Source organism: Dipodomys spectabilis, unplaced genomic scaffold, assembly GCF_019054845.1.
Source record: "Dipodomys spectabilis isolate Male_0828 unplaced genomic scaffold, ASM1905484v1 ptg000094l, whole genome shotgun sequence".
Classification (NCBI taxonomy): domain Eukaryota; kingdom Metazoa; phylum Chordata; class Mammalia; order Rodentia; family Heteromyidae; genus Dipodomys; species Dipodomys spectabilis.
In genome coordinates, this window is record NW_024870771.1 from 11,584,286 (window position 1) to 11,597,410 (window position 13,125).

The 13,125-nt window shown below is 36.8% G+C and overlaps 1 protein-coding gene across 3 annotated transcripts in view; it reads right to left on the minus strand.

Annotated features, from left to right (window-relative positions):
- The window catches only part of Cntnap5 (contactin associated protein family member 5), a 907,059-nt gene that overhangs the window by 458,974 nt on the left and 434,960 nt on the right, over positions 1-13,125 (minus strand). For all 3 annotated transcript variants that reach the window (XM_042685183.1, XM_042685182.1, XM_042685181.1), the window contains exons 5-6: positions 10,530-10,733; positions 1,799-1,983 (exon numbers count right to left, since the gene is read on the minus strand). In XM_042685183.1, coding sequence (XP_042541117.1) covers positions 1,799-1,983; positions 10,530-10,733 — 389 coding nt within the window. The remainder of the gene's footprint in view (positions 1-1,798; positions 1,984-10,529; positions 10,734-13,125) is intronic.

The following is a 13,125-nucleotide window of genomic DNA, read 5'->3' on the forward strand; positions in this document are numbered from 1 at the left end:
TATACAGACTGAATAATTAAAAACAACAACACAATCCCTCAAGTGGATTGGTGAGATGAAGATAGTTAGTAAAATCATTAGCCGTCAATAAATTAATTACATTTTAAAATATTTTAAATAAGTTATTTAATTGCAAGTTTATGTAACTTAACCTGAAGTAACGATTGTGGCTTGTGCTAGCTCATGGTATTCCTGGCAATTTGAACTTTGACCTTGAAGAACTGAATAGATTCTATACTCTAGTGCTGAATTGTTATTTTAAATTCCAAAACAATTATGGACTGTTTGGCATTCTAGTCCCTGTAGCTGGTCTGCCTTTCAGAACCTCCATATTAGGATAAAGGCAACCTTTTTTCAAGACTTATAATTGTCTTCCACCATGTTTACCATTTCTCTGCTAAGACAAAATTTCTCCCCGTGTCTTGTTTAGTGACGGAGCACTATATCTTCTACAGCTCTTACCTCCTTGTTCTGCAGAGGCTTATTATGGGTGTTAAATGGTACATCTTCCAGTTCAAAGAGTCAAACTCATGCATGTCCAAGCCAGGCACAGAGCCTAGGATATGACAGCAGCACAATATACACTACTTGAATTGAACTACTACTGAAGATCAGTTTGCAGAGCTCTAAGCAAACGTCTTTGTATTGCAGAGTTAATACATTTAACATGCCTCTTCAATGAAAGTGCAGGGAGACATGAATAATCAAGAATATGATGCATTATACTCATAATGTGACTTATGGCATTGTAACCTCTTCATAAAACTACTTTTTTTGTATGTGTGCCATTTCTAGGGCTTTAACTCAGGGTCTGGATGCTGTTCCTCAACTTTTTGCTCAAGACTATCCTTCTAACATTTGAGCTGTAGCTCCACTTCCAGCATTTTTGCTGCTTAATGGGAGATAAAAGTCTCACATACATTCTTGCCCTGGCTTGCTTCAAACCATGATCCTCAGATCCCAGCCCTCTGAGTAGCCAGGATTATATGTGTGAGCTACTGTGCCTAGCTTGTATAACTACTTAATGATAAGAAAACCTAGATCTGTTTTGAAATGAAGAGGGGGTGAGGCCAAGGAAAGAAGGATAGTCACTTAGACAGAGGAAAGGTGGGCAAAAACACAAATAATATTATGTATTTTATGTATATCATATATTATATTTTGTGTGTATGTAAATAGACTTAGGAAATCTGAGAAGATGGGTAGGATTTGGAGAGATCAGGGAGAAGGAATAAAGTGGTGATATTAATCCAGATGCATTGTTCTCATATACTGACTTGTGGAATTGAAACTCTTTTTACAATGACTTAAGATAATTTTTAAAAATGGAAAGAGAAGAAGAAAACAGTGCTGATAGGGCAGGTGTCAGATTCCTGGAGATTTTGTTTTTACTTTGCATCTCTCTTATTAGCTTCAGCTAATTGAAGTTGTTTTTCAAGAATGTCTATGTACAATCAAGAGACTCACCACAGACACAGGCAGGCTAGAAAGCATGAGAGCACGCACATGCACATGCGTGCACACACATGTACTCAGGAATGCACACACACTAAAACTCATGCACACTCCAAGTTAAAGGGAGACCTGCTGATTTCAGTGCACACAGCTGCTTCCTTCTGAGTAACCCCATGTGGCCGCTGCATTGGCTCACACTTTCTTTTTAGCCTCTGGAGAAGATAGAGGAGAGATAACCCCCTCATGGTGAGGTTTTGAGAGCTCGCCATCTTCTCTCCAAGAGTGTTTGATAATTATCTTGCTTCTCTGAGTAACAGCCTGGGTGCAGGCCGAATGCACTCACCTCATAGTCAATGTCCAGTGCATCGGCTTCACCCTTGGTCCGGAAGTGCTCTGTGTGTTTGTCCACAGTGAAGTTCACCTGTTTTCCCACTCGCTCAATGAGGACTGAATGCCAGTGTTGGTCATCCAGCAGGCTGCCCAAAGTGGCTAAGGGTGGGCTGCTGCTCAGCCGGGCTTTGCTGTCATCTGTGAAGGGGGAGAAAAGTAGGAGTATCTTTGTAAAGGGTCACTTTGAGTATTAAAAGGTCCTCTGAGTAAGTCCAGCTCACTGTTCAAGAGGTGAGTTCAAGACTTCTCAGGGAGTGACAGTCAGTCCTTGTACCTGCTTCTGGATACTAGATGGAATATTCCAGAACTCAAACCACTAAACAGTATACAGTATCCTAGTAGTTCCTCAGATAACATGAAAACAGAGGCTTTCTCATTTAGATTCAAAGCAAATAAACACATACACACAAACTCATTGAGTTTGTTTTCTCTTGAATGGAGAAGGAAATCTCCTGAGTTGTGTTTTGGAAGAAGGGCAAATATGGGATAAACCAAGGGCACACAGTGGGCACAGTGAGTTGGGGAAGTCTGTCTGCTAAGAAAAGGGAGAGAACATTAGCATGCTCTGACTCCTCTATTATAAAAACTGGCTACTGCATGATCAACACTGAAGCAGGAAGTTCACAGCCTCCATTTTTAATCCTGTGAGGGAAAATTAGCATCTGTTCTTTACTATGAGGAAGCTGAGATGCTGTCAGGTTCTGCCTACATGGTCAGCAATGTATCCAGAATTTGGCCCAGTTTTGCATGGCCTGGTTTGCTGCAATTAATGCTCATATGGGATCATTAATCATATTCTTGAGGATTCAGGCAACATGGAACTTGGAACACTATCTGGGAGGATTTGAGAGATTCAGGTGGAGGGTTACTTTCCATTTATGACTGCCTGGCTCCTTTCCTCTTTTTTCCTCCAATTTTATGGAAGGATTACAGCCCCTTCTTATGTCTGGCCCCAGAATTTATCTCAGTCTTAGCAAAATAAACAATTAGATTCAACTAGTCCTTACATACATAACATTTCAGTTTGGGGGGTATTTAGGAATTTGGCTCTCTTAGAAATAGAATGCTAAATATCACCTCTCTCTGCTATAATGTGTATGCGCGTGCGCACACACACACACACACACACACACACACACACACACACACACAGAGCAGTAACAACCTGCCTTGCAGTGTGACATTCAGTGGCAGAAGCTGCCATTTCCCTGGCAGGCTGCTGACTCCTACCTCCAGCATGGCCCTATGTCTTTGTTCTGGTCTCTGAGTGACACCCATGTTTCATACAGGAGTGGGAGTAGAGACAGCAAATGTATAATTGGAAATCAAGAGCTGATGACTTAATGCTTAACTCATATTTTGTTGAGTTGTTGTTTGCTTGTTCCATAAGCTTTAAGTCTGCAACACTTGTCAGATTATGCTTAAAAGTTAATAGATACTTTTCTTTTTCCATTCTATTTCTGTATGAGATAGGAAGAAGAAATAAATCCTTCTTTCTCTACTTGTAAAAGGGACTGTGAGGGTCATGGTGTGCTGACCACTGAGCCTTATGGTGGGACTCTCAACATAAACCTATACTTAGGTGTCTTATAGGAGCCCTGAGTGCAGGAAACTATGGGATGGCCATTCAGGGCTTGGGAAGATAGAGTCCAAAGCAACATCTGGGTGTGTTATACAGGAAGCAGGAGCATCATTACCTAGTTATGAGATGTAGGTGACTTGCAGACTTTGGTGCTGGGAATGATAGAGAGCTCCCAGCTACAAGTTTGAGAGCTGGCTGGCAGGGCTGGCTCCTTTTTGTGACTGAACCCTAAGTCACAGAGCCGACATTTCATCTTTAAGGAAAAGATGCCAAGACAAACCAATAAGTTAGAAATGACTAGTTTGGATTTACACTGTTATATTGGTATGTACAAAAGAAACTTCGATTTCTATTTTAAATTGTCCTCTATGGAGGCGGAACCTATTTAAAGTTCCGCTACAAATTCATGAGTTACCTCAAGAATATACAGCAGTTACCCCAAGAATATACAGCCGAGATTGAAAATTTTGCCTATTTGAGAAATAAAAACTTATATTTATGAGTAATTGTAATATATGTATCTCTGGAGGATGAAATTGAAAAACCTCTTCAATTTTATTTTCTTTCTGTGAACTCTATTCTTTGCCTATAATTTTTAATCTGTATTTAACCCAATACCTATAATTCTGACAATATCTTTGCTTTTTATTTTACTATAGCTGCTTCTTTTCTGTTTTTATTTGTTTCTTTTATTAATTACTCAAGATATATGGGATTGAGAAGCCATTGTTTTCTCTTATTCAATGGCTTCTGGGAGTGAGTTATGATTTACAAGGTAAACACTATTGTTCAATCACACCCATATCACAGAAGTATGCTCCCAAGTTTTCTCACTTTCATTTGATTAAGAATTCATTATGATGATAAAATAAGATACAGCTTTATCTTTGAATTATGTTTTTAGGTAATTACCAAGCTGACTCAAATCCATAACTTAAAATTCCTGTGGTTTGAATAAAGAGCTTTGCATTACAGGACTTATAACTTATGCTGACTTTTTCAGCCACGTTTAACTGGGGATTTTGGAGACATAGTCTCTCAAACTTTTCTTCCCTGCTGGCTCTGAACCATATCTGCAGTCCTGTGGATCTTAGCCTGCTGAGAAAAGATTGTAAGTGGAAACCACAAGTGTCCCACCTGGGATGACCATCTTGAGGAATCAGGGTAAGATTCAGATATGAAGAGTGACACTAAACTGGATATATGAATCATTTATGCCGATCACATCAGTTTTCACAGTGCATAGAGTGAGCTCCTTTTATTTGAACCTTTAGTAAATGTTCAAGTTGGGTTTTGCCAGGATAGTGCCATTGTGTCCACTGCTGCTGTACTCATTCCCACTTGCTGTGGGATCCATCTCTGCACCAGAGAGCAGCAGAAGAGCACCAGAACTCCACCTGCCACTCCAAGTCCACAGTTAGCCTTCTTCCTTTTCTCTGTCTTTCCTCTGTTGCAGAAAATTGGCTATTTTCTTTTTTTGCTCAACAATTCTGTTTTCACTCAGCAATTCCGCTCCTTGTAATTCTAAGACTTTGGTGTAATAAAAACATGCAGCCTCTTCAATGGCAATTCTATTTGTTCCATGTATTTAATGAATAAGTAAGTAAACCTTAATTAAGACACAACATAGCTCATGAAATAATTATGAATACATAAATCAATTTGTTGACCTTTCCTCAAAATGGATTAGCATTATTTGTTGCTTATCTTGTTCATTTACTGAGCTAATATTTTCTTGCCTGAAGATATTGTAAAATTGAATCCCATCAATCTTTGGAAATCTATATTTCAGTAAGTATTGAGGAAGTTTAAAAATGCTTATAACTTTTTACCTGCTGATTCACCTTCTGGAACTTTATTCTAAAAAAATAAATTGAAATGTGGCAAACAAGTGAAATGACTAGAGTGATTTGAAAAGCAGAGATAATGTTCAATCATTTGGAAAGAGAAAATATACACTGTGAGTATATATAAAATCACAAAATGAAATATTATGAAGACATGAACATAATGCTTGTAAAATACTTCTCATTTAAAAATGTGTATAATAGTGAATGCCCTTTTGAGAAAATAAGAAGCAATATCTTATAAAGAAAAGGTTTAATAATATGTACATTATTGACAAAATATATAAGACAATAGGAAAATATGAATATAGGGTAAATAGCTAATAGAAAAGTCAAAGGTGCAAGGGGTTATCCTGTGTTCTTGTTTCAGCATTTTGTTATTCTCCTTCCCCTCCACAAATTAGACAAATGTATGTTCAAGATTCAAGATGCATATTGGAATTGAACTTTACAACTTCAGGAGAGGAGGAGTAAGGGGGTAACAATGCTAGACAAGAAATGTACTCATTGCCTTCTCTATACAACATCTTTACAATAAAATAAATTTTAAAAAAAAATCAAAGGTAAGCACTGTGAGCTGCTAAAAGCACATTTATCATATTTTTTCTTTCTTTTCTGTAGTTTAGAGTAAGTATAATCATTTTAATATTGGGAAAACAAACTTCATTAAAACAATAATTCTTGTCGTGAAAAACAGATTCATTAAAAATGATACCAGTGATACATATATTACAAAATATTTCCTGAGTTATGCATTGTTAGTCTTATTTATTATTGTTTCAAGTTTGAAACATTTTCTAGGCAAGTGCTTTACCACTGAGCTATACCTGTAGCCTGCAAAGTTACATTTGAATTAACCCTAAGGGAGAGACATTGATGAATTTCTTCTCCCCTCCCCATTATTATTCTAGGTTAACACTCAGATATCTTGTATTAAAACAAGGTTAGTGAAAGTTGGCCTGATTAAACAACTGGGAAAACAGAATTCATGCTCTTCATAGAGAAGTACATTTAGAATTCTATCTATGAATTTAAAATAAAGAATGATAGTCCTAGAAAACACCTCATCTTACCTATAATCTTCATTATTAGAAATTATAATAAAAACCTAATCCTCAGGACATTATCAAATGCTCTATCTTGCAATATCTATTTCAGGGTTTTATCTCAGTGGTACTTGTGGTTCAATTACATATTTTTACCTAGTTTTCAATTTAATAAGTCAAGATAAAAATCCTCATGGGCAACTGAGAAGGGCAAACAATAAAACTATAAGGAAGCTAACTTTGGACCAGAAACATAAGGAAAACTATTTCTAATTAAGTAAAAATGTTTTTCTTTGTCTTGAGATATATTTTTTTAAAAAGGATCTGGAAATGTTTGCATTTTTCTCTCCCTTTATATCTCTCACTCCTATCTCCCACTCAGTATGCTGCGGTTGAATAAACCAAACCCTTCACCCTTAGAATTCACATGTTCTGGTTAAAGAATGAATGAACATTTAAATCTTCTTGCTGAGGTTTAACAGTTGAGAAATAGATGTCACTTTAACTGTCTTGCTCTGTGGTTTTCAGACAGCCTGAGAAAAGGATGCTAAGCACTATGTTAAGATGATTTTTCAGTTAAAAAAAATCCATTCTTGGAAAGGGCTTGATTTACTGTTGATAAAATAGGTAGCGACTCTGGTGAAATTCCCTGCAACTACCTCCATCTGACCTTCAGAATCAACACTTCCCAATTCAAGTTTCCAGTTATCAATATTGGCATTCACTTGTATTTGTAAGATAATTACATAAGGCAAACAATGTTTGTATTGCTTGGATTTTTCCTCAACACAGCTCCACATAAAGCTTATCTCAGCCAGACACTAGTGGCTCCTACCTGTAATAATAGCTATTCAGGTATCTGAGATCTGAGGATCATGATTCAAAACCAGCCAGGGCAGGAAAGTCCATGAGACACTTATCTCTAATCAACTACCAAAAAGCCAGAACTGGAGAGTTAGCTTAGATATAGCTTAGGGACCATACCCAGGCCCCTCCTGGGTTCAAACCTCAGGACACCCACACCAACACCCATACCCACTTACGCTTCAGGATTTATGAGTTTTCCTAATGGTGTACCTGATTTGTATTTATCTCCTTTGACTTTTCTATCTTATACAAATATTATGATAAAACTTTTAGCAGTTCTGCGGTTTGAGCTTAGGCCCTTTGTGCTTGCTTATGGTGGAGACTCTACCACTTGAACCATGCTTCTAGCCCATCTCTTTGCTGATTCTTTTGGAGATGGAATCATAAAACATTTTCTCCCCACGTTGGCTTTGATCAACAATTGTCTAGATATCGGCTTCCTGAGTAGCTAGGATTACAGATATGATCTTCAGCGGCAGCTTTTTAATATATTTATGTTATTTAGTTTAGTTGATGAATACTTACTCTGCATTGATTATTACCAAAAGAATAGAAGAGAAGTAAAAAGAATTATTTTGCTAGATTTGAAATTTCCTTAAAAATTAGCAAATTCAACTTTGAGCCTAGCAGACTTAATGACTTGCAGGAATGATTGAGTCTATGAAAAATAGGGCACATCTCATCACATTCACTGTCTGAAATGTGTACCTTCCTCTTTCTTCACTAGTAAGTAACCAGATAACCCGAGGCCAATCTTGGACTCCTCTGTTCAACTTACCTCTCTATTCTTCTTATATTGATCACATGATATTATACATAATTATCTTTTAAAGGTATTTAGCATGTTAGTGATGACTGTAAGATCACTGGTATTCAAAGTTGGCCCTAGTTCCTTATCTATATCAACAGAGGCACGGGGATTTTGTTCAAGTGTCAGGGAATCACTGGATAGGTCTATTATAATACTTTTGTTATGTTTTGTTTTGAGATGAGTAGATTGTCATGTATATGTGTATGTGTGTATATATATATACATACATACATACATATAATATATCTGCAATGTTTAATATGGTGGCTGAATATGAACTCACACACAAAAAAGCAACTTGAAGGCTGGGTGCTTGCAATACATGCCTAAAATCTTATCTACTCAGGAGGCTGAGATCTGAGGATCATGGTTGGAAGCCAGCAGGCTCAGGAAAGTCCTGGAGATTCTTATCCCCAATTAACCAGCCAAAACTCAGAAAGTGGACCTGTGGCTCAATTGGTAGGATATTAGGCGTCAGTGAAAATGCTCAGGGACAGTACCTAGGCACTGATTTCAAGCTCCAGGAATGGCAACACACACACACACACACACACACACACACACACACACACACACACACACACACACACACACACACACACTAACAACCTGAAAAAAATACAATATTTCAAGAGACCTGATAAAATATTTGTTATTTGTTTACTGGTTTCTTAAGCTACTTGAATTTGAAAGGGATAAAACAAATATTCACTAGACATTTTGGGAGATGTTAAAAAGCCTTCACTGATGTGTCTATGAATTGACCAAGCAATTCAGTTTTGCCCTTTGAACACTGCTCTTAGGCCTTGAAGGACACTCTGTTCTAAACATTTGGTGGATTCCTGGAATCCTGGATGCTCTCTTCACTAGAGATGTACATACTGGGGACAGACTTAACACACCGCCTCAGTTCAAAGATGCTGAACTCTTGTAAGGATGAATGACCTCCGTGCACTATTGATGTCTTGTTTAGATCATACAATAGTCCTCCAGTCACATAATTCTTCTGCTCTTTGATTCTCCACCTGCCTGTGGGGCTTAGGTTGTTGTCATTCTGCAGAGTGCAGACTGCCATGAGCCATCTGAATGACATGTGCAGATGTGGGAAAGGGAATGTTGCAACCCCCTTATGAATTGACAAAGGAAATATTCCCATTTAATAGTTTTCGAGAAAAAGAAATTAATGTTCGTGTGGCCTAAGAAAGTAGGTCAAGGAGAATTCTATAGTTAAATTGCACCACAGAACTGATTCTGCCCAGACTAGACACAGTAAGGGAACTACATAAGGCAAACAAGAAAGTCTCCAAAAAGCTTCTTTTTCATATGGAATTCTGTTATTTCTTCCTGCTATCTCTGCTCATATTTATATGGAGTCTAAAAGGATTCCAAGAAATACCTCAAATACCAATTGTCTGTCTCTAGGGGTGAGTCTGCAGCAATTTTAGTTATTATGTCTCTCCAGCTTATATCCAAAATACGTTTTAATGATTTCTTCAAGATCTCCATGTCATTTGAGCTTACAAATGAAATCCTCTCCTTCATTTCTATTTGTTAGTAAATACTAAAAAGGAAAAAAGAAGTCTTCCATTTGTTTAGTATTAATAAACATTAAATGAGATGCAAGAAGGCATTCTCCTATCAAATGGTAACTTTCCCAAAAAATGGCATTTATTTTCTGATTTGTTTTCTTGTGGAATATCTTGCTCAGCTTTCCTTTACTTCTTTAGGAATTTTGTTCCTTGCCTCCTTCACATTGCTTACCTTAACTTTTTTTTCCACATGTAAAAGGTTAAGACTCTTTCCCATTTTTCTAGGGGTAAGGAGTTGCTTATGAATATAGACCCACTCCCATTGGGACAAGCCAGGAATGAACTTCTCAACTCCTCACCATAGAAAGCAGACATCTTAATCATACAGAGGTGGAAGTACTGTATGTACTAAAATTATTGGCATTTGACAAATCTTAGGCTCACTCAAGTACAGCCAGAAAACTTTTTTAAAAATACCATGTTTTTCCTTAACAAAAAATCAGGAGGTGCAGGAAGTTTATTTTTCTTATTCAAAAGCATGACTTTCCCTATCCTCTTCCAAGGACAAACAGCAAAACAACTTAACTGTTTTGTCCTCCATCTTCACTTGAAATTTGACTTCCCAATGTATACCTAATAGATTCTAGCTTAGCATAATAGATATGTGTGTAAGCTTGCTAAGATTAGAGTTTGAGTTGCTGAGAGAAATAGAGAAATAGGTAGAAAAATGTCAAAAGATTAATTTGTCATTTCCTTACATAGCATCACCTTATTGACATAAGATAATGAGATATGTCAAAAATACAATCCATGGCACCAGCATTTCAAAATGTAGTACTTTCTATTGCCATGTACATAAGGAAAATACATCTTCCAGGTTGTCCATCAGGCACTCTACCTGAAACACTGTTAGGATGAGTGTCTATTACGAGGACCTTGCATAACAAGCAGTGCTCTGTGGCTTGTTGGCCACGGACTAAAATGTGATTATCCCTAACCTACCCAAGTTGAGGTAGAGGGCGAGTCTCCCATTCTGTAGCTCCAGGGTTATGTGGTCTCCCCGTTGTCCTTCCCCATGGAACAGGACTCCATCACCTTGCATGCTCTTGAATTTCAAGGATATTACATCTTTGAGGGTACTCATCAGCTTCTGATTGAACCTGTAGAGCAGCGAGCTGCGACCATCAAAGTCGGCAACATCTGATTCTAGGTACAAAGAGAGAAGAGGGAAAGAAAAGTCAGTGCTCATCCTCCTGAGTGCTGACCCTGCTTCCATCACAGTCTGGCTGTGCAATTTACAGGAATGTTATTGGGATCTGGAAGGTCCTTTCTCAATAGGAAGCATAAAGACTAGCTTCAATCTAATTAGACTTAGAGGAATGATTCATTTACAAGAAGCCACCACACACTGAGTCAAAAGGAACTCTGAGTAGAAGGAAAACTCTCATTAGGGATGTGCCAGCCTTTGCTTGGGGGGACAGTGTGAGAATGCCACAGGTACTGATGTCATGCTTTTCTGTGTCAGATGCCTGAATTATAATAATCACTTCTGATTTGTCTTCCTTGTTAATTTGCTTCTGACAGGTGGAATCATTTGTTTTTCTCATCACAAGCACAAGACTGGAGGTGAATAAGAAATATAATTTATTATGCCAAATCTGGTTGAATAGTTAGGAATTCTCAGAGTCCTGTGTTGAAAAGGATAATGAGAGTTCTTAACAAGTTTAATGGAAAAGCATAGCCAGTAAAGGAAGATATGGTATTTGAATTCAGAGGGCAAGTAAGTGGATATTTGCCATATACTTTGACTCAGCGTGATAATATACTATTTTATCTACCTACCTATACATCCTCATCTGTTTTGAGTATCATTTGTATTTATTCATTTATCTATAATCGATTGTTTATCACTATTATCTGTCATCTGTATATTTTCTATTATATATGATATAGAAATTATTGCCTGTAAGTGAACATTATTTTTTCATTATTTTTGTTTGTTCTTGAGATATTTTAGGAATAATTAATTTACACATAAATGTCTTATTTACTCATGGAGTACCATGTGATATTCAAAGTGTGTATATATCATATAATATCAAACCAAGGTTAGTATATCGTAACCTATTATCATGTTGTAGAAAGGATTCAAAAAAGCAGTTTGTGAATACAGTGAATCTTGACTGGTACAACATTAATGTGAAATCCAAAACCTTTTCCTTCTAACTATTTTGAAGAGTATAACAAACTATCATTAAATCAGACACCCTACTGTGCAATAGAGCATCAGAACTTACTTCTCCTCTCTAATTCTGACCTCATACTTACTGGTTATCTCATCCCTGTCCATCCATCTTCTCTAGCTGCCAGCTTCTGGTAATCTGTTGTATTCTCAACTTCTATGCAGTAAGTGCTTTTAGAATCCACATAAATGAAATCATGCAATAGTTGTCTTTCTGTGCATGTTTTATTTTGCTTAACATAATGTTCTCCAATTTCATTATTATTAAAGTTAAAGTAGAAGGCCAAGTAATCATGATTTAAACGTATGCAGATATATTTATATATAAAACAAATATATTCAAAAATGAAGGACTATATTTGGAAGGTGTTATTGTATGCTATTTTAGCATCCCTTTTACGATTATTTATGGTAAATATTTATAGCAGTTTCGATTACTTTTATAATAGGGAAAATGTAAGGTTATTTAATTATGACGTGAAAGAGATATATACCATCTTATATGGAGGCATACGGGTATGTGGATGGGGTGGGATTATTCTTATTTGAAATTCAATACCCAAGAAAAAGTAAATTTTTTTTATTATTTGTAGAACCATTAAAATCCTCAGCTTAAGTATATATAACAAACTAAGACATTATTCCTGACCAAGGAGATAGAAATATCATTTGTATTTTAAATTCTGAAATAAAAAGAAATAGGAAATCACTCCTTTCTGTCATAGTTAAAGAAGACAGTTTCAGAATTTGTCCCAATGATAGAAAGAGATTGCCACTATAAAGATTACTGATAACTCCAGAACTTAAAAGGAACATTCCAGATGCAGAGGAGTTTCTTACAACCCCTTACTTTTCCCAGAACCTTCCCTCTACAGCAGTGTATTTATATCTGTCCTTCAAACTGGACTTCAACCCAAATCAATGGAACTATAGCAGGCAACTAACCACATTATAATGCATCGAGCATCATAATGCATGCAAACTTTGAAAGCCATGGTATGTTATCTTGGTCACTGGGGGCAACTTTATCTAGGACTTTAGTTTTTTGTCTGTAAAATGGAGACAATTATGTCCATTAGGAAAGGCTACTTCAATAATCAGTAATCAATTATGCTAAAAAATGTAAAGTGACAACACAGTCAAAGTGATTCCAGGCTCTTTGTTTTAAATCAGACAGAGGCACTAGAGTGTTAATTATGCTTTTGTTAACTGGGGGGCCTTGAGTTTTTAGCCAGTTCACTCAAGGGGCTATTACTGAAATATATTTACCCTAAATGCTGCTGCTGCTGTGGTGGTTGTTGTTGTTTTTCAATGATTTGTTACCCAGGAGATGCCAAGTTACCTCCATGTTTCCTA